The 26,156-nt window shown below is 44.1% G+C and overlaps 6 protein-coding genes, 1 long non-coding RNA gene and 2 other non-coding genes across 9 annotated transcripts; 6 read left to right on the top strand and 3 right to left on the bottom strand.

The window, feature by feature from the left end:
• The first annotated feature begins 217 nt into the window (after positions 1–217).
• On the top strand, positions 218–4,981 carry LOC130537620 (protein NipSnap homolog 2-like). The gene is made up of 10 exons (XM_057054540.1): positions 218–375; positions 1,195–1,319; positions 1,416–1,461; positions 1,539–1,633; positions 2,206–2,276; positions 2,471–2,611; positions 2,702–2,733; positions 3,219–3,313; positions 3,698–3,781; positions 4,021–4,981. Exons 1-10 carry the CDS (start codon positions 284–286, stop codon positions 4,083–4,085), a joined length of 846 nt encoding a protein of 281 aa, XP_056910520.1. The 5' UTR covers positions 218–283; the 3' UTR covers positions 4,086–4,981.
• Positions 4,982–5,690: 709 nt separating this feature from the next.
• Positions 5,691–10,137, top strand: cct6a (chaperonin containing TCP1, subunit 6A (zeta 1)). Its single transcript, XM_057054533.1, has 13 exons — positions 5,691–5,906; positions 6,506–6,569; positions 6,721–6,855; positions 6,955–7,128; positions 7,253–7,356; positions 7,487–7,757; positions 8,101–8,183; positions 8,543–8,639; positions 8,773–8,920; positions 9,191–9,324; positions 9,419–9,521; positions 9,611–9,683; positions 9,765–10,137. Exons 1-13 carry the CDS (start codon positions 5,770–5,772, stop codon positions 9,835–9,837), a joined length of 1,596 nt encoding a protein of 531 aa, XP_056910513.1. The 5' UTR covers positions 5,691–5,769; the 3' UTR covers positions 9,838–10,137.
• Positions 7,899–8,035, top strand: LOC130538253 (small nucleolar RNA SNORA22). The gene has a single exon (XR_008953839.1). It is a non-coding gene; the product is annotated as a small nucleolar RNA SNORA22 (small nucleolar RNA).
• LOC130538255 (small nucleolar RNA SNORA22) lies at positions 8,309–8,445 on the top strand. The gene has a single exon (XR_008953840.1). It is a non-coding gene; the product is annotated as a small nucleolar RNA SNORA22 (small nucleolar RNA).
• A 543-nt stretch (positions 10,138–10,680) lies between the features above and the next one.
• Positions 10,681–12,922, top strand: sumf2 (sulfatase modifying factor 2). The gene is made up of 9 exons (XM_057054539.1): positions 10,681–10,905; positions 10,991–11,132; positions 11,215–11,329; positions 11,440–11,484; positions 11,590–11,740; positions 11,856–11,911; positions 12,018–12,102; positions 12,175–12,316; positions 12,392–12,922. Exons 1-9 carry the CDS (start codon positions 10,848–10,850, stop codon positions 12,492–12,494), a joined length of 897 nt encoding a protein of 298 aa, XP_056910519.1. The 5' UTR covers positions 10,681–10,847; the 3' UTR covers positions 12,495–12,922.
• LOC130537630 (uncharacterized) lies at positions 12,140–13,774 on the bottom strand. The gene is made up of 2 exons (XR_008953667.1): positions 13,529–13,774; positions 12,140–12,343 (listed from the first exon to the last, which is right to left on the bottom strand). It is a non-coding gene; the product is annotated as an uncharacterized LOC130537630 (long non-coding RNA).
• bicdl2l (bicaudal-D-related protein 2-like) lies at positions 13,610–16,271 on the top strand. The gene is made up of 6 exons (XM_057054534.1): positions 13,610–14,358; positions 14,511–14,630; positions 14,701–14,859; positions 15,076–15,152; positions 15,227–15,347; positions 15,648–16,271. The coding sequence occupies exons 1-6, from the start codon at positions 13,846–13,848 to the stop codon at positions 16,014–16,016; spliced, it is 1,359 nt and encodes a 452-aa protein (XP_056910514.1). The 5' UTR covers positions 13,610–13,845; the 3' UTR covers positions 16,017–16,271.
• abhd11 (abhydrolase domain containing 11) lies at positions 16,202–20,571 on the bottom strand. Its single transcript, XM_057054537.1, has 6 exons — positions 20,220–20,571; positions 19,547–19,688; positions 19,065–19,238; positions 18,741–18,911; positions 18,353–18,534; positions 16,202–18,248 (listed from the first exon to the last, which is right to left on the bottom strand). The coding sequence occupies exons 1-6, from the start codon at positions 20,339–20,341 to the stop codon at positions 18,113–18,115; spliced, it is 927 nt and encodes a 308-aa protein (XP_056910517.1). The 5' UTR covers positions 20,342–20,571; the 3' UTR covers positions 16,202–18,112.
• A 3,063-nt stretch (positions 20,572–23,634) lies between these two features.
• On the bottom strand, positions 23,635–25,370 carry LOC130537623 (claudin-3-like). The gene has a single exon (XM_057054543.1). The coding sequence runs from the start codon at positions 25,248–25,250 to the stop codon at positions 24,600–24,602; it is 651 nt and encodes a 216-aa protein (XP_056910523.1). The 5' UTR covers positions 25,251–25,370; the 3' UTR covers positions 23,635–24,599.
• Between the last annotated feature and the right edge of the window lie 786 nt (positions 25,371–26,156).

Raw genomic sequence — 26,156 nt, forward strand, 5'->3', positions numbered from 1 at the left:
TAGTTGATGTAGAAGAAAAAAGTAAAGCATTTTATTCCGGATAATATGTGGAATGCTATGCCATTTCATTTAAGAGTTATCTTAAATTAAGAGTTGTGGCATAAGGTACTGTAGCTGCAACACATCAACACAGCCGACTCATTAATACTCTGATAGTTTGAGGATTTGGTGGCTTTATTTAGGCCAAAAAGAGAAAAACAAGCACGTTGGCGCTCATTCAGGCGTCAGTCCTCCAGGAACTACCCAGGCTGTGCCTGCTGACGTCAACAATCGGGGGGGAAACATGGCCACTCGGATCTTTCACACAGTGGGCAGAGGCCTTAAACACACGAAAAATGGGCTTCGGATGAACGCAACGGTTACGGTCGTCACAAGGTTAGACTCGCGTTTACCGTAATTGCAATTACGCCCGCATGCCACGCCAAAGGCGTGTTGTTCCCGCAGAGTTTCGCACTCACAGCGAGTCCCGGTGCGCTACGGAGCTATGCTAAAGGCTAACGTCAGGACGCGGGCTACGTTCACTGACATCTCGTGCAGCGCAGCTACCTTTAGCTTTTTGGCTAAAAAGGTTGCTAACTTTGTTGCTAATCTCAAACGATGGTGACGCAGTGCGAAATAAAGCCAGTCAGCGATTGCTTATGAAGCAACTTCGCTCTGTTGTGGTGCATAAACAAGGCGTTATGACTGTCACAGAGTGGTCAAGGTCAAGGCAGACAGCCAAAGCTTAAAATCAACGTCACTTATTTGGGTTGGTGTCCTTAGATTAACCAGCGTCTACAGTATAAACGCAGCATATTGCAAGTTACTTCATGCAGATGTGTTTGTTAAGGCTGTTGTTAGTTTGCGACTTGGTAAACCCTCATCTGAAACGCGGTTAATAAGTGGTGTTAAAATATTTTTCCGTCCAAAGCTTTAAGTAGCTCACAATGGAACTCTTGTGCATTCACAGGGTCCACATCTTTAACAAAGTACACGACATGAACATAAATTGCATTCACTGTTCCCTGTTATTCAGAATCACGTGATCTATAAGGAACAGGAATCTGTCACAACTTCAGAAAAATTAACAATAATGGGCTCCATCTTCTGAGCCCGTCCGTTTCTTTTTTAAATAGTTTGCAGACCATCTGAACTATGGCTTCTTTATCTTGCAAACTTGAAATTGGATCAAATGTATATTTGGTTTCACTCCAGGAGTCTCTCAGCTTACCAGGACAGCTGGTTCAAATCCCTGTTTGTCCGGAAGGTTGACCCCAGGAAAGATGCCCACTCTCACCTGCTTGCCAAAAAAGAAGATAACAATCTGTATAAAATCCAGTGTATGTGTGGCCCCTGTGTCGCGATACTATTTTCTTTTATAGTGACTATCTCTCTCTAGAATTATGTATTCAGAGTCTTCGCCATTTTTTTTGCAGTTCACAATGTCAAGCCCGAGTGCCTTGATGCTTACAATGAACTTTGGTGAGTTACTGTTCTAAAACAAATAAAGTGTGCATTTACATTTGTATTTACCCTTTTTATCGGTTACATTGTTTCAGTGAAGATGTGTTGCCTTCGATTCATGCCGATCCCGAGTACCCCTGCGAGCTGGTGGGCACCTGGAACACATGGTACGGCGAGCAGGATCAGGCAGGTAAGAGCCCAGAGGCATGTGGGATTGGCCATATATATAAGAGATTAGCCTGCATTTGGCCAAAAAAAGGACTCTCCATACATTAAAATCAATTGAGAATTTTGAAAGAATACAAATGTCTAAATTATACTTGGCATTAACAGCTCATGACAGTCTGGGTCTTTGGCCGCACTTATGATTTACCGGTAGTTAATTATAGATGTGATAATATTGCACTCTTCCTGGCTGCTGTCCACTCGGTCCCCATGGTCACATTTCTCATTTTACTTTTGTGATCAGCCTCTAATGTTACAGCTTGCTAATAACAGCAGCCCGTGCACGGAATAAAACACAGGCTTTTTATTTATTTTTAGAATTTGCACGCTGATAAACTGTTTTTATCCTGTTGAATTGGGTGTAATCAGATTAAATCCTTTTCTACACAAAAAGTGTCTTTATTGCTAATTTAAATTTTGCTAAATGAATAGATTTGAACGCACTATGAGAACTGTATCGTTCTTCGTTGGAAATTTGGTATTTTTACAGATGTAATTGGTGGGTGAAGCTTGTGATTAGATCCTGTTCTGTTCCAGTGCACCTGTGGAGATATCGGGGGGGATACCCAGCTCTCACTGAAGTCATGAATAAACTCAGGCAGAATAAGGTACAGGCAGCCTTGTGTGTGTGTGTGTGTGTGTGTGTGTGTGTGTGTGTGTGTGTGTGTGTGTGTGTGGGTGATTTTACGACATCGTTTTCTCCAAAGTTCTGTCAAAATAATTTCAATGCCTTTAAATCAGTTTTAAATGTTTTTCCCCCCTCAGATCTGACAAGCGTTCCCCGTGTTTATTGTTCTTTTAGAAATTCATGGACTACAGGAACGAGAGGGGGAAGATGCTGCTGTCTCGTAGGAACCAGCTGCTGCTGGAGTTCAGCTTCTGGAACGAACCGGTACCTCGTCCAGGACCCAACATCTACGAGCTTCGGTCATATCAGCTCAGGGTAATTCTCCGCCTATGCTCATCGTTACTTGTGGTGCTCGTTAGCTTTTGAATACAACAGTGAGATAACTCGTCTCCTCCCTCCTTTCAGCCGGGGACGATGATCGAGTGGGGAAATTACTGGTAAAGTCTAACCTTTGTACTTTCTTAAGATTAAAGTATCCGAAATATATTGAATCTATATTCAGTCAGCCCTTGAAGCAGAGCAGATTTCATATATTTCAGTCATTTTAACATTCCCTCACTACATTTTTATTGGTTTTACAGATTGTAGCAGGAGTCGATGGTATTATTTATTTTAGCTACACAATATCTGCATGATAACAAAGCATGACAGGATGCATCTTGTAAATCACACGTGATTGATCCCTGATTAATATATACGTGCATCTGATGAATGGGAAATTTGCCTGATTTTGTATTTCAGCAATTTCTGGTTAAGATGTGCAGAACAATTCTGGGATTAACATTATTAGAAATTACCGGGCTATTCAAATAATTTCAGGTTAAGTTTGAAATCCACATACTTGTGTTTGGGGTTCTAAATTGTTCAGAAACTACGTTTGCAGGTGCTTATGATGACGGTAACTCGCTGTGCTGTCGTGCAGGGCTCGCGCCATCGAGATTCGTCAGCAGAACCAGGAGGCAGTGGGGGGATTTTTCTCCCAGATTGGAAGTTTATACACGGTTCACCACTTATGGGGTAAACAATTCTCTATTTCATCAGTTCCATTGGAATTTTATTCATCTATTTACCCCCATAATCAGGAATCTACTCTAGAAATGCACATTTTTGAGGCTGGGTTGTTTAGATGTGACTGGTAGGTGGCGCTATAACACCATTGTGCAGTGAAGGATTCTCATTTCATTGCTACTGATAAGCCACAGAGCCTCATTGTTGCACAATCTGTGGCAGCAGAGTGAAGTTTGTGCATATTAATTATTACATTATTATTCCACTTTTCATAGTGCTTTTAGAAAGCTGTGTGAGATGTTTCTTTAGGATCTGCTGTGACTGGAGGCTGCACATTTAAACCACACAAGCTATAACTTGATAAAAGTTCTGCATTTTCTTGTTAAATTCAAGCTTACAAAGACCTTCAGTCCAGGGAAAATACCAGAAATGCAGCCTGGCAGCGAGACGGTTGGGATGAAATTGTCTATTACACCGGTAGGTCACATATTTCACATCTTTGCACGGAATGAAAACATCTCTTGACTCAATTTATCACTTAACCAAACTTCCACTTCCAACGGTCAATGGGAACATAGTATATGATATACTGTATATATACTGTATATATAGAGAGAGGATCTTTTTATTCAGGAAGGATATTATTTCTAGATTTGAGCTCAATACAAATCATTATATGAGGCATCATTGAAATTTGACTGTTCTTCTTCCTGCAGTTCCCCTTATTCAGCATATGGAATCTAGAATAATGATCCCCATGAAGACTTCACCTCTGAAGTGATCCCAGGCTCCAGGGAGTCTTCCAGCAGCCACTGAAGGAATCACAACTCTGGACTGCGTGCTGACAGGAAAACCTGCATCATAATTCTGTTGTTTTCTGTTTTTGTGTCCCAGTTTTTTTCAGTTTTGGTTTCGAAAGTCTCATTTCAGATGAAGAGGTGAAAATGATTCTCGCTGAACTTCATCTGTTAAAGTTTTTGTGTTAATGTTTGATGAGTCTGTGTTTAGATAATCTAGCATTCACTATCCTCTTCATTGTCTGTGATTTAGAGGTTTGGATCTTAAAATGGTTTATTTTTCTTCATCTCAGTTACATTTAACTTCGGCTCCAGTTTTCCCAATTAAAAAGTTACAAAACATTTCTAACTAAAATTGAACCATGCGGTTCAGCTTCCAGAATTTTTGAAGCAAACCACAGCTCCAAAGTTCACACTTCACTACTGTGTGTTTTAAAGGTTTCAACTGGTTGGATTGTTATGTTTATGAATGTGTATGCTGACCATGAAGATTTAAAGAAAATCTAGTGAAGAAATATGTGGGATGCCTGTAGTTTTGTCAGATAAACTGAGCACACCTCTATTTCCTTTTGAAAATATTTATTTTCTATTTCTACAGACGGTACGATGCCGAAGGTTTGGTGTTATTTTAGATTTCAGTGCAGGTAATATGTACGCATTGACTTACTGACTTTGTTTTTTTGCTGATCTGGTCATTGATTGTGTGAGAATGTTTTTGTGTGATCAGATTGCAGGTAGACATAGTGCAGACATAGCTGTGTCTGCAAACTGTAATGTAAATCCAGAGGACTGACGGAGAGTAATTTCCTCATTGTGAAAAGCATGGATTGCAGTGCTTTAAGAGGCTAGCTGTACATATTGAATTAAACTTCTAATGAAAGTCTTGTTTGGGTTTATTTATTTATTTTGTCGTTACTGGTGTTGTTTGTTGCACCTTGCTCATCCACACTGCTGTAAAAACGTTCTATTTGAGAGTAAGACTGGAGTGATGGATGGATGAGGCGGTAGATTATGGACTATGTTTCTGTTAGAGAATCAAGATGCTTCTGGAGAAAGGTTTGGATGGATCTGGCTGGGTTTTATTCAGAAGTTGAGATTACCGGTTGCATAGGTGACAAACTTGTTGCTATCATGTCGTATACAGTACATGCAGGTGTTTACATGTGCTGTAGATGTATGGCTCATATAGTTGTAGGTGTGAGTGGTAACAGCAGGCACTAGTAGCTTGTTGATCAAAGACCCCTGGGTTTGGTTTTTGAAGATTTAGTGATGTGTCAAACTTCAGATAAAGTCAGATAGAATGAAAAGTCTCAAAACTTGATGTATTTCAATGAATTAAAACGACCCGTCCGCTTGGTTAAGGGTGTGACTTGTGCAGCCTTCACTTACTGTCGGACACTGTAAACTCCATTAAAAAAAGTGGCAATGATTGTGAATATTATTAGATTTTCGGCATATCAACATGTAGCACTTTATTAACTCAATTTAGATCCCCATTTGTGACTAATCCGTATAATTGTGTACATTTTGGAAGTATGGACTATAGAATCTGGAAATCAAACTCTTGGTGCGACGCGAAGGCAACACGAGAACACACGTGGAGCCTTCTGGAAACGAGCTTTCCTTTCGAGCCCGACCACCGGTAGTACCGAGTACTTTTACTTCGCCATGTCTGCTGTGAAAGCTTTGAACCCAAAAGCCGAGGTAGCCAGGGCTCAGGCTGCTCTGGCGGTCAATATCAGCGCCGCTCGTGGTCTTCAAGATGTGCTGAGGACAAATTTGGGACCGAAGGGAACCCTGAAAATGTGAGTCCCGATGAAGCCCTTTGTGCAGCACGCGCGCTAAGCTAATATTGCTAAGAAGCTAACGTTAGCCACAGTTACCGGTAATGGTTGCGCAGGTACAAATATAGCAACTGTGATGCCATTTCATTTAGTATTTATCTTGCAATATGGTATTTCACATATATAAAAGTCCACAGCCCTCTTTAAATAGCACACTGTAACAGGGCGTTTACTTTTACAGCACAGTTTTTGCCGAAGCACGTTGTCCTGCCCAGTCATCTTCACCGAGCGTCATGACGACTAGCTAACTTTAGCACGTTAGCATAGTTTAGCGGATTGCATTACAGTGTAGTTACCACTTTATTCAGATTATTTTTCACCCCAGTACGATATATAGCTGTAGCCTGCTACGAAATTCCGATAAAGCACTGCGATCACTGGGAGCAGACAAATCAGCGTGTTTGGGAAGATGACTAACTTATGTAAGGATGACAGGCGTAGTGGCGGCGGTGGAAGGCGGCTGGGTGTGTGCGTTTTGTGCTTTCTTTACATGCATGTTTCTCTGAACCTGTCGAGGTATTAAGTGTTTCCATTAAAATGGTGTGTTTGTGTGTGTGTAGGCTGGTGTCTGGTGCGGGAGATATAAAGCTGACCAAAGATGGCAACGTTCTGTTGCACGAAATGGTAAATAAGTACTTAAATGTGAAAGGTGTTTCATGCTAACTAAAGAACCCAACAGTGCCCTGTTAAACTATTGTTTTGGGTTGATATTCAACACATACCCTCTGCATGTTCATTCAAATTCTAACTCTGATTTTTTGAAACTCCTCTGTAGCAAATTCAGCATCCTACTGCATCGCTCATTGCAAAGGTTGTCACAGCGCAGGATGACATGACAGGAGATGGAACCACCTCCAACATCCTCATCCTTGGAGAACTCCTGAAGCAGGCTGACATATATATGTCTGAGGTAAAAGAGAGGCCCGTCTCGCTATTGACCAAAATGGGATCAAATTAAGAATATTTTTAACCTGGAAAGAAATCAATAATTTGTGCATATTTTGTTAAGGGTCTTCATCCAACAATCATAGCATTGGGGTTTGAGGCAGCAAAGGAGAAAGCCCTGGCTACCTTGGAAGAGGTGAAGGTAACTCGGGAAATGGACAGGGAAACCCTGCTCAATGTAGCGCAAACCTCCCTCTTGACCAAGGTTCACAAAGAGCTGGCTGACCTGCTGACTGAGGTGAGAACTGGGAACGCGGGACTTCCTTCGTGCAGAGACTGATCTGAATATGATTTTATTTTTGTGTGTGAAAGGGCTGTCTATTCCTAACCATTTTGTCATTTGTTAATGTGTGTGTGTTCAGGCTGTAGTGGATGCTGTGCTGGCCATTGCTAAACCGAACGAGCCCATCAATCTACACATGGTGGAGATCATAGATATGAAGCACAGGACTGATTGTGATACACAGTAAGTGTTTGACATCGGTCATTATGAAAGATTCCAATAATAGTGGTGATCTGAGTATATGAATGCATCCTAAATATAACAGATCTTTTATTTTCAACTATAATTTTAAAGAAAACCCTTTTTTTCTTAGACTGATCAGAGGGTTGGTGATGGATCACGGTGCCCGACACCCAGACATGAAGAAGAGGGTGGAGGACGCTTACATCCTGACCTGCAATGTCTCCTTGGAGTACGAGAAGACAGAGGTGAATGCTGGATTCTTCTACAAGAGTGCTGAAGAGAGGGAGAAGCTTGTGGTGGCAGAAAGGAAGTTCATCGAGGAGCGCGTGCAGAAAATCATCGCTCTGAAAAACAAAGTCTGTCCCAATGGAGAAAAGGGTTTCGTTGTCATAAACCAGAAGGTAATGATTTAATTTTGCTTTGGAAGGGTTGAGCCTGTAAAACACACACTTGTTTTCCTCTTAATTTCAGTACAATTGTAAATCAAATAAGTATATATATCCCATAAGTATTACACTTTGCTAATGGTTATTTTTACTTATGTGCACGGTGAACACCCAAGGGTGCTAACATGGCTCCCCCTGGTCTCTTCTACCTGTGCTATAGTAAACCTGATTTGTACCTCTGCATTTGGGGAGCTGTCTCCTCTCTTAAATGTATTCAGCAGATCAGAATAACTAAAAAAAAAACCTCACATTGAAATGAATTATTTCTCAAATAGGTTGATATTTACTTTCTGTGTAGGGCATCGACCCATTCTCCCTGGATGCACTTGCCAAGGCTGGTATTGTCGCTCTGCGCAGAGCAAAGAGGAGGAACATGGAGAGGTAATTAACATATGTGTAACATAGTTTTTCTCTTCTATATCAGGTAGTCTACTTCTAAGAATCTTGTCCAATATGTGGATCCAGTGATAATAAACATACAGTAAATGGCTGGATTTGGGATCCGTTTGCACAGTGAACACCCAGGGGTGCTCTGGTGGCTCTCCCTGGTCTCTTATTTCTGTGCCACAGTGACTCTGGTTATTTCCTCTGCATTCTGAGAGCCTCAGTCTCTCCTGCATGTATTCAGATGACCAGAACAAACCTTTTATTTAGTCCTTTTGAATCTTATTTTAGTGGCCAGTTTTGGCTAAAGCACCGTTTTTACAATCAAAAAGGTTGAGCTCGTGTCCTCTTTTCAGACTCACACTGGCCTGTGGTGGCATCCCCATGAATTCTCTTGACGACCTTAAACCCGAGTACCTGGGAAGTGCTGGGTTGGTGTATGAACACACACTGGTGAGTTTTTGCTTTGCCGTTCTGGTTGTACATCCGTGGTCAGCATTGCACACATTAAATGAGTCGTTTGTGCTTTTAAGTGTTACGTTCCGCACCTACACATTCGGTGATTTTCTCTGGACCCTGTTTGCAGGGAGAGGAGAAGTACACGTTCATCGAGAAGTGCGTAAACCCTCTTTCAGTCACCCTGCTGGTGAAGGGACCCAACCAACACACCATCACACAGATCAAAGATGCAATAAGGGATGGATTACGGGCGGTCAAGAACGCCATAGAAGACGGTGAGAAATTAGGGGAGCTGGTGTTTTGTGCAGTCACCAAATGGAGATGTTTAGTTTTGACCGCACAGCAACCAACCAGGGGTGCACTTGTTGACTGCCTGGTTGTGCACGTCTGTGCCACAGTGACTCTGATCATTTCCTCTGCACTCTGAGAGCTTCAGTCTTTCCTGCTTGTGCTCAGCTGATCAGGACAAACTCCTCAAATCCCGTTTTTCTAAGATGTACAGTATACGTGTGTGTTCTCATCCCGTCCACCTGTGCGTGTCTCAGGGTGTGTGGTGCCTGGTGCTGGGGCAGTGGAGGTGGCTTTGGCACACGCTTTGGTAAAACACAAGCCCAACGTAAAAGGCAGAGCCCAGCTGGGAGTCCAGGCATTTGCCGATGCCCTTCTTATCATCCCTAAGGTGAACAACTGCTCCCATTTCCACATGAACGGGAACGTTTGTGTTCTCATTTGAGCCTGGAATGATCATTTCTTTTATCGTGCCCTTGTTGTAGGTCTTGGCCCAGAACTCTGGCTACGACTCACAGGAGACCCTGCTGAAGCTGCAGACGGAGCATGAACAGACTGGACAGCTTGTGGGAGCCGACCTCAGCACAGGTCAGAACCACAGCAACACGCAGTTGTAAAATACTCCATATACAGAGCTTCCTTTAATGTGCTGAATGGTATAATTAACTGTTTTACAGGGGAGCCCATGGTGGCAGCGGAGGCAGGTGTTTGGGATAATTACATCGTCAAAAAACAGCTTCTCTCCTCATGGTACGATTGCGCCCTTTCAAACTGGCAGCATATCTGAATTCTTCCTTTCATCCACTAATCTTTGTCCTTATTCCATTACAGCACAGAAATTGCCACCAACATCTTGTTGGTGGACGAGATAATGCGAGCCGGAATGTCTTCCCTCAAAGGTTAAAGGTCAGTTGAAGACGCTGCAGCCGTTCTGATACTAACAGGAATCAGTGGTGGCCTGAATGGTTCCGTCAACAAGTTCCCCCTCCTGAAGCTCTGGAGCGCCTCATTTTGGTGGACGACCCGCTGTAAACTCCACAGCATCGATCATTATAGAAAATGTCACGTTACTCATGGGATTTGTTTTTCATGGATTTGCCATTGCCTTCCACCGATTGGTTTATTTATACGACATGTTTAAAGCACTGATCTGTCACACTCGGTTATGTTTCTACCCATTAAAGATTTTTCTCCAATCCTGAAATTTTGTCTTTGTTGAATGGGAGGAAAAAGTGCATTTCTATTGCAGTCCGGTGTATCTGATCCCACTTTAGTCACGCAGCATTTGTGACACAATCAAGACTGCTCTCGAGGCTCTTAACAGAAACCCAAAAGCAACAGTGGTGTGGAAAAACTCCACTGTATCAGGATTCTTCCTGTTAACTTGAACAGGACCAGGCTCATACTGGAGACTTCCTGCTGAAGACCACGGGTCACAGACATTGATGGAATGCAACTTGAGGAATACAATGCCTTTTGTTTGACATTAAATTTTAAATACTGTCAACTCAAAGTTGCAACACAATAAGCAAAAATAGTTAAGCGAAAATGAGAGATCTAAATCTGTGAAAACTCTTCAATTACATTACCACTTTTAAGGTGGGAATGAGCCACATTAATAAGTATATAGACATAGAACATATAAATATTTTGCTATATGTACATATTTAGTATATAGCAGAATATTTCCATGGTGTAGGGAAATATGAAAACGGAAGTGTGGAATATCGCACCGGTTTCACCCGGAACCATTGTTGTGGAACCATTTCCGGTTCCTACATTCTTTGTAACATGTTTGGCAGAAATGTCAACGAATGTAACCAATAATTCATTCAGAGTTATGTTGTTAGTTAACAATTAAAGTTACTTTTATAACAGTATCGCAGTGTGGACAGTTGGAACTAAATCGTAAAAATGAATGTTATAGCAGGTTTGCTCTGTATGTCTACTTTTATCTTACTGTCGTTGGCGGGTAAGAATTCAATTTTAATTATGTATGAAACATATTGTGTTAACTTTCCTTTCGGATGGGAAGATTTATTTAATTCTGATAACAGATGAGATGGTGGATATACGAGGGGGAAGGATGTTGATGGGAACCAACGCTGCGGATGGGAAAGATGGAGAGTTCCCCCCTAGAGACGTTAAAGTGCAATCATTCAAAATAGACCAATATCCCGTCACAAATGCCGATTTCAGGTAAAATAAAGCACGTTTTAACTCGGACAGTACTAGTTGAAGATATTCCCTACGAGTAAGTCAAAGGTTTTGTCTTCAACAGAGACTTTGTGAGAGCCCAAAAATACAAAACTGAAGCTGAGAAGTTTGGTTGGAGTTTTGTGTTTCAAGACTTTGTGTCCGATGAGCTGAAAAGCAAAATCACACAGAGGATCGAGGTATTTGAATATTGATCCAAGAAAATATTGAAAAACATTTGCAGACATATAGGGTGCTTAAACCTGACCAGTAAAGAACGTAACGAACTAGTCTAAATTTCCGCCTCCAGTCTGCCCCCTGGTGGTTGCCAGTAGAAAGAGCATTTTGGAGACAGGTAAGAGTTGTTTTGTTATTAAATTACATTTACTTTTAAGCAATAAAACGCTTTAAATGAAGCTATTTTGGATTTTTTTTAAAATGGTTTGACTGTGCTCCTCAGCCCACAGGACCTGGTTCGGGAATTCGGGAGCGCCTGGACTTCCCCGTAGTTCAGGTTAGCTGGAATGACGCTCAGGCATTTTGCCAGTGGAAAGGAAAGAGGTTACCTACGGAGGAGGAGTGGGAATGGGCTGCACGTGGTGGACTGCAAGGTATGCATTTGTAGCATAGAAATCAGTGAATACATCGACTGGCATTTGTAGAGTCGTGTTTAACGTTCATCTTCTGATTAGTCGGCTCAAATCACATTTTACGTTTATGTACCAGGTCGGACTTATCCCTGGGGAAACAAGTTCCAGGCCAACAGGAGTAACCTGTGGCAGGTCAGACTACAAAAAAAACCCAGTATAGATGCAACATTAGCACAGTATGTTGGCCGTAGGGGAACCACAGACTCCTGGGTGTTTACTGTGGTAGATTCTGTTTTAGGGATCTTTTCCAGAAAAGGACAATGCAGATGATGGATTCCACGGAGTCTCACCCGTGTCAGCCTTCCCTCCACAGAACAGTTATGGTCAGTTGATCGAAACAGAAAGGATGATGCACTCTGATCAGCAGCATATATTGAAGCTTTTATTCTCTGCAGGGCTTTATGATATGATGGGAAACACATGGGAATGGACCTCCACAAAATTCCCAGGAGCACAGCTGATGTACGTTCTGCGCGGTGCCTCCTGGATCGACACCGTGGATGGTTCGGCCAATCACAGAGCCCGAGTCACAACCAGGTGAGTTACACAGAAGCGGGAGCTTAACTGGAGCAGAGGGGAAAACAGAAGATTGATGTTTGTCTTTTTTCCCAGGATGGGAAACACTCCTGACTCTGCCTCCGATAACCTCGGATTCAGGTGTGCTGCCAACCAGGGACAGAAACAAGAGAAGAAAAAAGACAAAACTGAACTGTAACAGCAGAAAGGAAAAAAAGAAAAGTGACAAGAGTTTTAAGTTTCGCGAAGCACTTTTCAAGCCCTTTTTGACTTAATGGAGGTGGTTCATAAGCTTCCCCACCAGGGGGCGCTAAATCATTGAATGGAGAGAGTGAGCTATTATTTCTCCTATGGAGATTTTTTTAAAACAATGAATGAAATTATAATGACCCACATTAAAACATTAAGTTTAATTACCAAATAGCTTAATCACACGGTTTGTAATTTCCAGTGTATTATTTCAACACTCAAAAGTCTTGTGATAATTATTCATCTGATCATTTGAATGTCTAAATAGAGATAAACTAGGACAGTCAGCTGGTTCTTCCTGTGTGCTAGAGGATTTACTTTTGTAAGAGGTCGTATATGTGACTGGAGAGTAAACTAAATCGTTTTTTCACACTCTAATTCTTCCTTTGTCCTGGTGCTTTTGTTCTCATCATGAGTGTCCAACAAAGTTTTATGTAACAGCTCCAGTTTGTTTCAGTAATTCTTTTAGGGCATATAGAAAGATGAAGAATCCATTTTATACCCTCTACAATACATTTGATGAAAAACAGTGTGAACTTTTAGATGTAGATGATACAAAATCTCAATGTGATGTAGAAATGTTTTTATTTTTCTATGCGACACGTCCCTGACTCATCTCTGCACGTCTATGGAGGTGGAAGATGTGTCACCCAAATACCCCCTTTAGATTCATTTCTGCAATGACAAACTTTCCAAAGGAAAATATACTGCAGAAGCAAATATAGAACTGAGTGGTTGTGGTTTTATGTTTCCTGATTTAAAGAAAGAGAGAAGAAAAAAAAACCAGATTCCATCATCTAAGTCAATTTTCTACTCATGTTTGACTTAAGACATCTAATCTTAACAATTGTTTCTAAAAACTCAGTCCTTTTAATGCCTTTATTATGGCAGTGTTTCCTTATTTAGTTTTTTTTAGTGTTACTGGTAAAAGCAGGGGCGGGGGGGGGCGGGTGTCTCTATTTTTGTTTCCTCCATTTGACTCACCTGATAAAAGCTGTTAAATCAGGAGTCACACGTCAGCCCTGGATTATCTGATTGGGTGAAACTGTCCCTCCTTTGTCCCGGGCAGCTCTGGTATGTTTTTTTGCGTCATTCGTTTGCGCAGCCACAGAGGGAGGAAGAGCGGCCCGACTGGCTGGAACCACTCGTGTCACGTGTCTGCCAGGACTCTTCAGGTAAAACCAGTCTGGAGACATTCTGTCAGACTCCCTCCTCCTGGCTGAGTCTTCCTCTTGGCTGTGTTGGTGATTTTGACCTCAGAGTATCGTCAGCTGGCTTCGGCAGATCTGCGTCTTCTCATCATGGCCCACTCGCTTTCGTCTTTCTCGGCCCTCAACGAGAGGCTGAGACCTCGACTCAGCGCCAGCGACAGGCTCTACTCCTCTTTATACAGGATGGAGTACGGATACGCAGGTTCGCTCAAGCCTTTGCCTTCAACTTACCGACAAACCATTCTGCCACGAACACCAGAACCAGAGGTCTCAGAAGCTTCGGCGGATCCCGAGGAGCCCAGAGAAGATGCAGCGCCGGAGGCCTCCACAGCAGAAGAAGCCTGTACTGAACCCTCACAGCTCACTGAGATAGACAAGATCAGCGAAGAGCCGGACGATGAGGACAGCAGAATGTCCCCCTCTGAGGAGAAGGACATCCCGGGTGAGCTGGTCTCAAAGGTGACGGACGCTTCTACGCAGTCGTCAACAGCCAAACCGGACACCTCCCTGGAGAGCAGCTACATAGACGGGACGTTGCCAGACCTGGTCCGGAGCGGCCGGCCGCTCGGCAGACGCCGCACGCTGGGACACGTCTCGGAGACGGTAGGACGGTCTACATCGTTTTGATATTTGAGGATCTTTGAGGGTTTGTCCTCAGGAGTGCTGACTGGGATCTTCTCCAGTTTCAGCCCAGTCCGTTTGTGCTGACGCTCAATAAAACCGTGTTGTTGACGCGCCTGTAACCTTGTTGGCAGCTTCAAGAAGTGCGGCGGGAGGTGGAGCTGTCTCGGAAGAGGAGCATCAAGCTCAAAGCTCAGGTGGACCAGCTGCAGAAGAAGCAGGAGGGCCAGGGATGGAGCCAGCACAGGGAGAGGGTACGTGTGCGTCTGGACCGGCGCCGCAGGGTCTCTGGACCTGTTTTTAAACGCTAACATCGTGCCCCAGGTCGCAGAGGAGGTGCTGTCGGTTCTGCGGCTGCTGAGCCCTCTGACGGACCCAGAATGGAGCCTGCCCGAACCCTCTCACGGGCAGAACCGGCTGGACGTTGCCTTGACCCAGCTGCAGAACGTGGCCCGCAAACTGGCAATGAGTCACACCACTGAGGTAAACACGAAACCACAGTCCTCATCACGTGACCCGGGAGGAATGTTTGCTCAGGCATTCCAGTGACAAAACCCTGACAACTAGGCTGATGTATGTTACAGATGTACTCTGAGATTAAATATGTTTCCTCGCTGGTCATCGGGTCTTCGATCTCGGATATGTGGCCTGACTGGTTCCCAGTCTGAGATAAACCTTCCCCACTGTTTCCCACTGTAGGTGAAATCTGGAACTGGAGCCGAGGACAGCGGCGTCCTCCAGCAGGCGCTCTACGACAGAGATGAGGCGTTGGAGAAGTGAGTGCGACGGAAAAGCTGCGAGTGTCGTGTCGGGGATTTTTCTCCTCACAATCTGTCCCTCCGCTCGGCAGGAAGAAAGCCATGGAGGCCGAGCTGCTGAGGAGTAAGACGGAGCTGATGTTGCTGAACAACCAGCTGCTGGAGGCCGTGCAGAAACGGCTGGAGCTGTCGCTGGAGCTGGAGGCCTGGAAGGTAAAAACAGCCGGGTCGCCGCGGCTCGCAAAGTCACACACACTCATCTATCATCGCCATGATGTGCTGACTCAAACATGTGGTCCTGAAGAATGCACCAGCCCTTTAACACCACAACTGACAGCCCATAATACCGATCACGACTGGAATCTGACGTACGTGTCAGGGTTAGGGTGCATTCTGTGCGTTATAAAGCTCGTCATTTCTGGTTTTGGTAGCAACGTAGCAAGTTCTCACTGTGTGCTGAAACGTCCACACTGGACATTTGACCCGATTGTGAATCCTCTCGACCTCTGACAGGAGGACGTTCAGCTGATCCTGAACCAGCAGGTGCTGAGCCAGCAGCAGCAGGCCGAGCAGACCCAGAAGAAGTCGTCCCGCATGGGCATCCTGAGGAGACACAACAAGCCGCCCATCCAGCGACCTTCGGCCGCCGGCTCGTCCGCACCGGCGGCTCCCGCGTCCACCTCGAACCACGCCTTCAACTCCGGCTCGGCAGGTTCTGCCGCTCCGGCCCAGAACAGTCCTCCCCTTCAGCATCAGCCCCCTCCCAGCACCCAGCGCAACTGGCGGGACAAGCTGAGGATGGGCCGGCCCGGCCGCCCGGTGGAGCAGGAGTCACGGGGGGGAAAGGCGGACAGCAGCTTCCAGGTCATATCACTGGATTGAACCAGTCATTCAAACCACATCAAATTTTTTTGATACAGCGTCACAAAGTATGTAAATTATTTAAATATTGTACACATTCCATGTAGAGGGAAAACCAGGGTTCATTTAGGCTTTGGACAAACTGTGCAATCATGTTGTTGTCTGCTGTTGTAAAGGAATTTGTACGCCGACACAAAGAAGAAGCCTTTGATGCACATTTTCACAGGTTTTTATTGTATAATATTAGTTTGTTCAATAATATATAATCCACTCCAATATGCATCTTTGTCACATTTAAAATCTATATATATTTTCAAGAATGGCGCCGTTGTGAAGCCGCGTTGGACAAACAAACAGAAGGAGCGTAGCAACGTTACACTAACCAGAGAAAAGGCATGCGGAGTGAAACAAGGTACAATCCTCTGACGTCTGGAGAGATTCATTTGAGCCCCTGTAACTAGTTCTTGTCCCACTAAAACACTATAGAATCTGCATTCAAAGGTCACTGCTTACCCCCCCACCCACCCACACACAAACAAACAAACACACACAAACACAATCTATTTATATTGTGCATCAAGAGAACTGTGCCCTATACTTATAAGAGCTCCTCCGACTGGGAGAAGGTACAAGATGTGACTTTCACTCAAATTTCTGCCTCAAGCCGTTTCGACTTGACATACAACACTTATTGTAGTGAACACTGAGTGGTAGAAACACAACTGGCAACCCAGCTGCCCTCTGATGGTTTCGCTTTCTTGTAATTACATTTTACAGACATGGAAACGGAGCTCTAGGCCACAGAGGCACATATGTCTCACCCCCAATTTCCCCGTGAAGCATCTGCTCAGCGCCCTGTAATCCTGGCACGACTGACGGAACTACTACTGCTACAAGTAGTACTACTGCTAGTAATAGTACTACTACTATTCAAATACATTAGACAAGAACCTGAAATGATTAACGTGAAGGTGTAAAATATCTGCTTTAATGATCAATTTCTCCTCGTCCGTCCTTCCTCGGAAGCTCGCTTTCGCCACTCCTGTGATGTGATTTAGAAGAAAGAGTTTACAGGCTAGAGTTTGTAGGTTGGTTTACCGATTGTTTTTTGCGCATCCTGGTCTGAGTAATCGATGCGTCGTGGAAATGTAGTCCCTGAAAAACTAGGCCTGGAGTGTATCCCGGCGCTGCTGGGACGCTCCAGAGACTTTGGGTAAATAGGGGGTCAGCAACACCTACTGACGGCAGGTTTGCTACAGCTCCAACAGAAAATGACACCATCATTATTAGATATCACACACACGTCTCTGTAGCCTTGCAGTCCTTAAAAGTACAACTGATAACTGGGTAAAAAAAGGTTTTCATCTACACACAAATCTGTCGGCTTGAACAAAACACAAAGGCGGCAACATCACCACAGCAACGGCGGGAAGGGTGTAAATGTAAAGGAACAGCTCGCAACCATGCTGTGGTCTGAGGTACTCAGGAAACTGCGTGAGAACAGCACCTCAGGCTTCAGCTCGCTCTTCTCAGACGATTCCACTGGCATGAAGAAATGTAGCTGCAGCTGTCGCTGACTCAGCAGATGTTCGCACGGCTAGATATCAAGTATAACACCATTAATAAGGTTAAAAGTTTTACAGCCCCGTGTTACAGCCTCAACCGTAGCTCATAACTATAAACTGGTGACCAAACCTACTCCTCACGTGCACGACACCCGCACTGGTCGGAAACTCCAGATTGTTCTTGGCCTACAAAACCGCTTTTCTACAGACACTTGCATAAATATTTCGACGGGAAATAAACGCCACAAACACGTGAATCAGAGCTTCTTTGGGTTAGTACTTGACCTCTGAAGTGTCCCAGTAAACGTTACATTAGAAACATTGAAGCAGCAGATCCAAAAACATCGATTAAAAACACACCTAAGGGCCGACACGTGGAGCAACACGACGAGGTTCACCTGCGCTAGATTAAAACAGGAAGTGACTGCTGTTCGTGGGATGAGCTTGGTCCAGTGTTCAGTACCTTTTGATTCCTCGCTGAGGAAGACGCTCGGATCTGTTGAGCATTTCAAGGAAGAGAAAGTTCTGGGGGGGAGGGTGGGGGGGGGGCAGCTAGGACTGAAGGAAGGAGCTGATGGAGCTGATGAAATCTAAAGGTTTGTCCGCGTGGATCCAGTGGCTCGCGTCCGGGATGTACTGGATGTCGGCGTTGGGGAACAGCCTCTGGATTTCTGGGTAATCATCAGAGCTGGAGACACAGAGAGGAAACACATGACTTGTTGAACCGAACAAGCCACCAGAGCGTCTCAATTTAGTTTATTTCCTCACACGTGACAAACGTTGCCGGGTTACCTGATGTATGCCGAACTGGCTCCGCCCAAAAATAGCGTAGGTCCATGATAGGTGGTGTCAAAGCTGGGGAAGCTCATGACGTGTTCCAAGTGCGCGGAGATGGCCTCCAGGTTGACCCGCCAGGCGTAGTGTCCGTTGTGCTCCACCAGGTTAGTGAGCAGGAACTGACGCACCGATCGGTTCTGAAAGACACCCAGAAGGTTTTCTTCAGGTTTGTTGAAGCCGAAATGACGATCCCCTCCCCCGCAGCTATCATCAATCACGAAAAGCTCTGCCGGCGAGTCAGCGCTGCGTTCTGTTTGATTCTGCCCCCCCCCCATCAGTGTTGAAAAGCTGTAACCTGCAGGTTTGGATGTCAAATTCGGGTAAGTTGGCGATTCATTCTGACCTCAACCAAAGTGCGCAGCTGGTCCTCGGCCATCCGCCTGGCAGTGGAACGAGGGATGTTGCTGGAGATCTTCATCTCCTGCATCGCCTGGATGTAGAAGCGGAAGTTGGAGGACGAGGACGACCGCGACGGGCTGATGTCCACGACCACCAGCCTGTCCACTAAACTGGACTGAGGCAAAGAGGCAAAGAAGAAGACAGATAAATCAGAGGGAGGATAAAGGAGGGATCAAATGGAAATGGAGGAAGAGTAGATGTCGGGAGTAAGAGTAGATGTCGGGAAGAAAACTGAGGATTAAGTCTGGAAGGTCAGGTCACCCCTAACCTGCGTCAGGGCGGTGACCATCGCCGTCTTCCCACCCATGCTGTGTCCGATGAGAACGCATTTCTCAATGTGCAGCTGAGCCAGGAGGTGTTTCAAATCCTCGGCCATCGCCTCGTAGGTCAGCACTGGGCTGTGAGGGCTGTTGCCATGGTTACGGGCATCGACAGTCAGCACCTAACTGGACAAGGGACGGTTAGGGCGCTTGGAATGAGGCAACAGGGAGGAAAACAAGTCCGGGGCGGCACCAGTTTAAGGGGATGATGCTGCAAACAAAGGCAGCATCCAGCACTGAGGTGTCGGGTTCCTCCCAGGCAGCTAAGGTTATCTATCAATACTCATAAAACGAGAGTGGCATCGGATTACAACCATCGCGCTTGGCAGCACGTTCCCACAAGAGCTTATTTCAGCCCGAGGACAAGCTTAAATAAATTATGCATCATTTCTAATGTCACAACAGAGCAGTGCCTTCATGAATGCGTTACCTTTCTGCCAGTTCGCTGCACCAAGGACTTTGCTATTGAGTGGAAGTTTGACTTGCTGCCAAAGAGCCCATGAAGGAACACCAGGGGTGTGTTGTCTCCCTTCCCATCGAAGACATCATAGGACAGGTTGACAGGGTTGACACTGCGGGGGGGGGACAGTTACACAATCATTATTAAGAAGTCATAATAAAACTATAAAATGATTGCCAGTACAGTCGATGAGGGCTGAGCCAAGAAATAATCCGATTATACTTTTAAATCAACACTTATCCACAGCAGTACCTTAATGAATTATGACAAGCGTCCATAGAATTCTCTTAGGTTGAGGATGAGTTAGCATTGGCTGGCTAACAATTTGGGGTTCATTTAGCAAAGGACACCGCTTTTTACCTCATTTAACTGGCAAACATAACAACAAATCGGGACGTGTTTGTAACTGTGAGGTCAGTTCAGGTTCTGTCCAGACGCTAAAAAGACGTCTGAATGGCATTTCTTTCGACTCTATACGACCGGAATTGTAAACAGGAAAATACACAGACATGCTAACTGCTAAGTCCGAGAAGCCGCTTCTACTTCGACGTAGTAATACTGGGCCACCGTGTCCGTTTAGAGGAAGCGGAGCATGGGGCGGAACCACATCAAATAGACGAAAAGCTAGCTGGAGAGACGGTACCTGGACGAACCATTGGTCCGAACCGGGGAAACCCCACAGACGACCTGCAGTCCGGGGAAAAACGGACACGACGGACGTGCGCCCCACAATCCTCTCTGGACCAGGCGACACAGAGCACTCATGGCAGCATAAGGTTCGTTACAGAGAGGTCGATAAACGGCATCTAGGTTTAAATATGTCCACAATGACAGCACAGATTTGGGTTTAGCAAGTCAGCACAGAGCAGCGGGCTGTCAACAGCTGGCAGTGCGTGATGACGTCAGACGTAAGCTTGGAAAGGCGTGCCGAGTGTGCCAATAACTACGGCTTTTAACGTAAAAATGACAATTGAGTTGAAGTTCGAGCATTCATTTATGTATATATGTAAAAATGCATTTTTTAAAAATCTGTTTTTGTGTTTGTTCATAGAGACAATATTGACTGTTAACGAGGCTAGCTGAATTTAAAAAGTACCATGACATTACGTAGTTGTGTCGCTAGAGGGCAGCATCACGCCTCCCGCAGCCGTAGACCTCCAGGTTTCCTCCATCTTCCCCCGCTGAGGAACGAGCGGAGATAAATTATTATTACACAGATTTTTTTTAAAATCCAAACTTTGCCTTAGAATTTTATTCTCAGAATGCATTGTGTCTTTAGGTAGCCCAGGTTCTCTGACATGGATATTGCTTTGATTCTTGTGTGGCATTGCATAATATTGATATAATAATATTTCAAAGGTCGTTCGCAGGAGTTTTAATCCCTCTCACCATAGGCTTTAATCAGTCCCATGGTAGCTCACTGAGGCAAGTTTCAACAGCCATCACTATAGGAGATGAGTCTGTTGGGAGAAAGCGCGCTGTGCTCTGTTGCCATGGAGATGGCAAGGCACATGTCTCAGGGAGACGGTGCAAACAGTGGAAAATGTAAGGATTTTTTTTAAAAAAAATAGATGAGCATACACACATTCAAAAAAAACAACTCATAATTTAAACTATTCTGGAAACAGAAACTTTAATTAATTGAATTAATTGGCCCACATGACCTGGATGATTTTGGAAGGATTATAATGGTAACAGCACTGTTAAACAATTTTGTACACTTCATTAATAACTCTGGAGCATTTCACAACAGCTCTATCTGTATTTACTCATGTATGAATAGTCAGACAGTCCATTAAGTCATATAGAAGGGCAGGAGGCTCCCCGATAAGAGTTGCAGCATTATCAGGAGAACAGGAATGTGCTTTAAGAAAATTATGTGAGAAGTCAGAAAACGGCAGTCAAACCTCAGCAAAGAATGCATCCTGAAATAAAGGTGGTGTTCATTTAATCATTTATTCAATCATCAGAATAATTTTATCCATGACATCAGAAAATCAGACACAGTGTAAAGAATTATTATGTTGTACTGAATTTGACCTTTGACCTCGATCATTAACGGAACCTTTGATTTCACTGTGGGCATTTGCTATTTGTTTCGCCCCCAGATTCTAAATGATTTTCTTGGGTTGAATTGATCTTATTGTCATGTTTACATCCACTCTTCAGCATATTTGTGGCTGATATGTATCCAGTGAATCGGTCAAACTCCACCGGCTGGATCATGGTCCTCTGAGAACGGGGTATTAGTACTTTGTTTTAAGACCTGGTGGCAGGAACTCTGTAGCAAGCAGCCAGGGCGTTACGAGGCTGATAAATCTAATCTCGTTAATTTTTCTACAGATAAGAAAGTGAAATGGGTTTTCTGACTCAGCATTGACCATGATAGTATTGATCAGTCTAATCTGTTTCCTCAGCACAGAGGAGTTATGTTTTCAAGGTGAAAATACAACACAACACCTTTTCAGTTGGTTAATTTATCATCACTGAGTCTTAGCTCTCTATAAAACAGCTTAATATACAGTACATCCTAAAAATAGTTGATGGCTAGTACTTTCCCATTTTCTGTGCTTGTTTGATCACAACTATTGAAGCTACAGTTGAAAAAAGGTCATAATTTGACTGTCAACATGTTGCTTTTAGCATCTAACCTATAGGATGGAGTCAGAGATAAAGAGAGTTCAGACTGAAGAACTTGCATTGTGTTTGCAGTACAAATAAACTGTTGGAGAGCCTCGATACAGATGCCTTCCTGCTTCCTCTTTGTGGTTCATTGCCAGGAATGGCACAAGATCTTGATCCAGGTCAACCTCTGCGTGCACCTTGATCAAGGCAACCAAGTGATCAACGGACCGCAGATCTCTGACCATTGCTCTTTAAAGAACCAAAGCCGATGGGCCCTCGATTACCAAGCTGCTACTACACTTTGTTTACAACTACTTACAACTGTATTTACCTTTATCTCACCTACGATCATAAGAGCATATACTGACTCGCATGTATGAGATACTAGATAACAATCTTGTTTCCCACTTCTGAGAGCTGGAACACTTTAAGCTTCCTTCCTGGTCTTGAATAAAACGTAGAAGACTACAGGGATATATGGCTATAAAATTTAACTAATCAGAAAAAATAACAATGTTGACAAGAATCTTATTCTTAATTATCCAGAAATAATATTACAGGTGCAAACTACAAAAACGAGTTCTGAATGATAGTGTTTGATGAGGGCAGATATCTGTACATTATGCAGTGTCTGCTGAACTGAAAAAAGACTTGATGTACGTGTGAAGGAGTGAAGAAACAAGATGTAAATCTGTAAATGGAGCCAAGGGTTGACGTCGAGTTCTTATCTAAAATTCAAGCTTTGGTCCAGACTGTGGAATTTGTACATACTGTACATAAGCTTGGATATAAAAGCAGCCTTAGGTCAATAAGACAATGCTGGGCAGTTCAAATCATCCTGATTGTGGGTTAGTGCAACTACAGAATGAGCAGAGGAATCCACTACGATCATCTCCATAAATAAGTTAAATACTGTGTCACACCTGTGTTACTGTGTGTATTTCATTTTGGTTTTTTTTCCCAGGAAATCCAACATAACCATTTATTTCATCTCAGCTTTTTATCCAATATTCCAATAAAGCCCCACTATTTTTTTAGGCCTTAAATTACATGCCTGATGCTCAAAGGGGTCAGATGTATTGGTGACCTTTGACCGATCTGTGGTGATACAGTCAAATATTGGTGTAATGGTGACCTATTCTTCTGACAAACAAAACACTACTGCTTTTTTAAAGCCTGTCGAAAACCTTAACCAAATTTTTCCCCTCTGGGTTGGCAGGTAATGGAGACAGCTGTGACGGCCACACCCAGAGCGAGGGCTGTTCTCTCTGACAGGCGGACTAACTGCTCAAATGTTCATTGCACAAAGAAACTGCAAAAACCCGTCTGAAGCTTGATCCAGACGGATCCCTGTTTGTCCGAGGCAAACAAAATTAAACGATCTTTTGTGAGTGTAGTGGGGTTAAAAATTAAAACATAATTCCTCAGAACTGTTAAACATTTAATAAGTAAGCCTTTTATTGTATTGATAAAAAAAATCCACTCTTTTTACAGTGTTTGAACAACACAATACATTAACAAAGTAATGAAATGTTGATTTGACTCTTGTTCAGGGAATATCCTGCAGTAATGTTCCCTCAGGCTTGCTCTCTCACACACACACACTGGCTGACATTTGACACGGACAAGCAGGTTTTTGATATATAAAAGACTCTAAAATGCTTAAAATGAGCACAAAGGACAATATATTGTTCAAACACATCACAAACACATTAGTTTTATGATAAGAAATATAAAATTGACTTTAAACAAGTGAGTCCGTTTTGCTATCGAAGCGGCGCCCTTCGTGGCCTCAAAGAGTTAAACTTGTCACATGAGCTGTCGTTAAGGTTCCATCTTCAGTTTCGGTCTCAGCAGAAACTCTCCTATGCAAATATTAAGATAAACACACACTCACACATGCACGTGCGCACGCACGCACACACACACGCGCGCACGCACACACTTGGAATGGAACAATCGCATTACATGAAGCAGTCAGTAGAATTAGGGTTTTAACAAAATAATTATAGCTAATAATTAAATTCAGCATCAGCCAGACAAAAGATATTTACAGTGAACAGCACACACACACACACACACACACACACACACACACACACACACACACAAGAAAGCAGGTGCTTTTAAATATAAATAAAATAACAGAGATTCAGGTCATAAAGACAAGCATTTTATATTATAAGGATGGGAGATTGATTTTTTTTAAAAGCTCAAATAAGGAAAGCAAAGCAAACAGTCCAGTTTTCATACACTCTTCTTCATCTCGGAGTCTTTCATTGGGGTTTACTTTGTCGGTTAAACACAAATGAACACCAAAAAAACACAAAGACACTCAAATACAAAACACTCGGTGTGCAACAATATTTCCCTTTCACGGTAGCCTTTTTCCCCTCTATCAAACGTAGTCTTTTCTATCGTAAACTCCACCTGCGCTGGCGCTCCGTGGGGTGGAGTAGGCCATGCGCGGTGGCTTGTACTTCTCCTCTTTTGGCGGACAGCTGCTGCACAGCATGGCCCCGCCAATCAGGAGCAAGGCGGCGGCCGCCCAGCCAATGTAGAGCGCTGCTCCCAGCTCTCTCCTTTGTGGGTTGCTCAGGATTGGGTTGTAGAAATCTCGGATGACGACGTGGGCGGTCCAGGAGACGGGGATGAGGACCAGAACACCACCGAGAATGAAGAAGATCCCAGCGATGATCATGACTTTAGCCTTAGCCCCCTCTTCTTCGATGCAGTTAGTGCATTTGGCGCCGACGATGGAGATCATGACTCCGAGGACTCCGAGTATGATGGCGATGACCATCATGGCCCTGGAGGCTTGCAGCTCCGGAGTCAAAGCCAGCAAAGAGTCGTAGACCTTGCACTGCATCTGGCCGGTGCTCTGAGTGACACAGTTCATCCATAAACCCTCCCAGATAACCTGAGCCGTGATGATGTTGGCCCCGATGAAAGCCGTCACCCTCCACATCGGCAAGGCCGTTGACACAATCGTAATGATAAATCCAATGACTCCTAGGGCGATGCCCACAATCTCCATACCCATCGACATGTCGGCTCCCTCTCTGATGAGCGAACCTTAAAATTGCAGCCAAATTCAAGAGAAGCTTGTACACCCGCGGTGTCCTTGAGAGTTGTGAAGGGCTTGCTCACCTGCTGCTGGGTGTGGCGTTGCTATGAGATGCTGCCGCAGAAACCAGAGATCCTTTATACCACTGGGGAGCAAGGAGGAGTCCCCGGGCAGTGATGTCAACAATGTAGAGAAAGAAAAAACCACCACTTGTGTGCTTATGGTGGAGGAGGGTGGCTGCAGACAGTGAGGTGATGGAGGGAGTGTGCATGTGGGGGTGGGTCACAGGGAACATTGTCAGGTAACTGAAACATGGACAGATTTGTCCCCCAATGTTTGCACCATTTCAGGTAACATTTCCACTGTTTGTCTCAGAAAACCATAAAGGAGGCATAAATGTTGATTAATGAGTCTAAATAAGTTACAGAAAGTGGCTTAGAAGTACATTTGTACCTTCTTCTTTTCATTTTAGTGAGAAAATGTACGTGCATTTGATGGTTGCTCCACTTGTAGAAGACAGATTCAACGAATTTAACATTTAACATTCAGAGTTGTCAGTCATTGCTTGTTGCTTTGTGGAACATCCATTTACAGTGTGAGGGAGGAGGTGACCTGGCCAGTGTTGACACAACAGACCAGGTGAATCTCCCAGTCTGGCCTAGCAACAAAACACTTAATCGAGCCGTTTAGGTCACCAGGGCGAGTTGGTATGTAGACAGAAAATTTGAAAAAAGCCCGAACTTCACCTCACACCGTAGGTCTTCTGTTACTTCCTCGTTTCCCTAGTGTTGGTTTCTTCAACAATCAGGATTTGATGTCGGAAAAGACATCCACAGCAAGTCTGGAAACCGGAATAACTGCACCCAGAGTAAACAGGAGGAGAAAGAA

This window comes from Takifugu flavidus, chromosome 14, assembly GCF_003711565.1.
Source record: "Takifugu flavidus isolate HTHZ2018 chromosome 14, ASM371156v2, whole genome shotgun sequence".
Classification (NCBI taxonomy): Eukaryota; Metazoa; Chordata; class Actinopteri; order Tetraodontiformes; family Tetraodontidae; genus Takifugu; species Takifugu flavidus.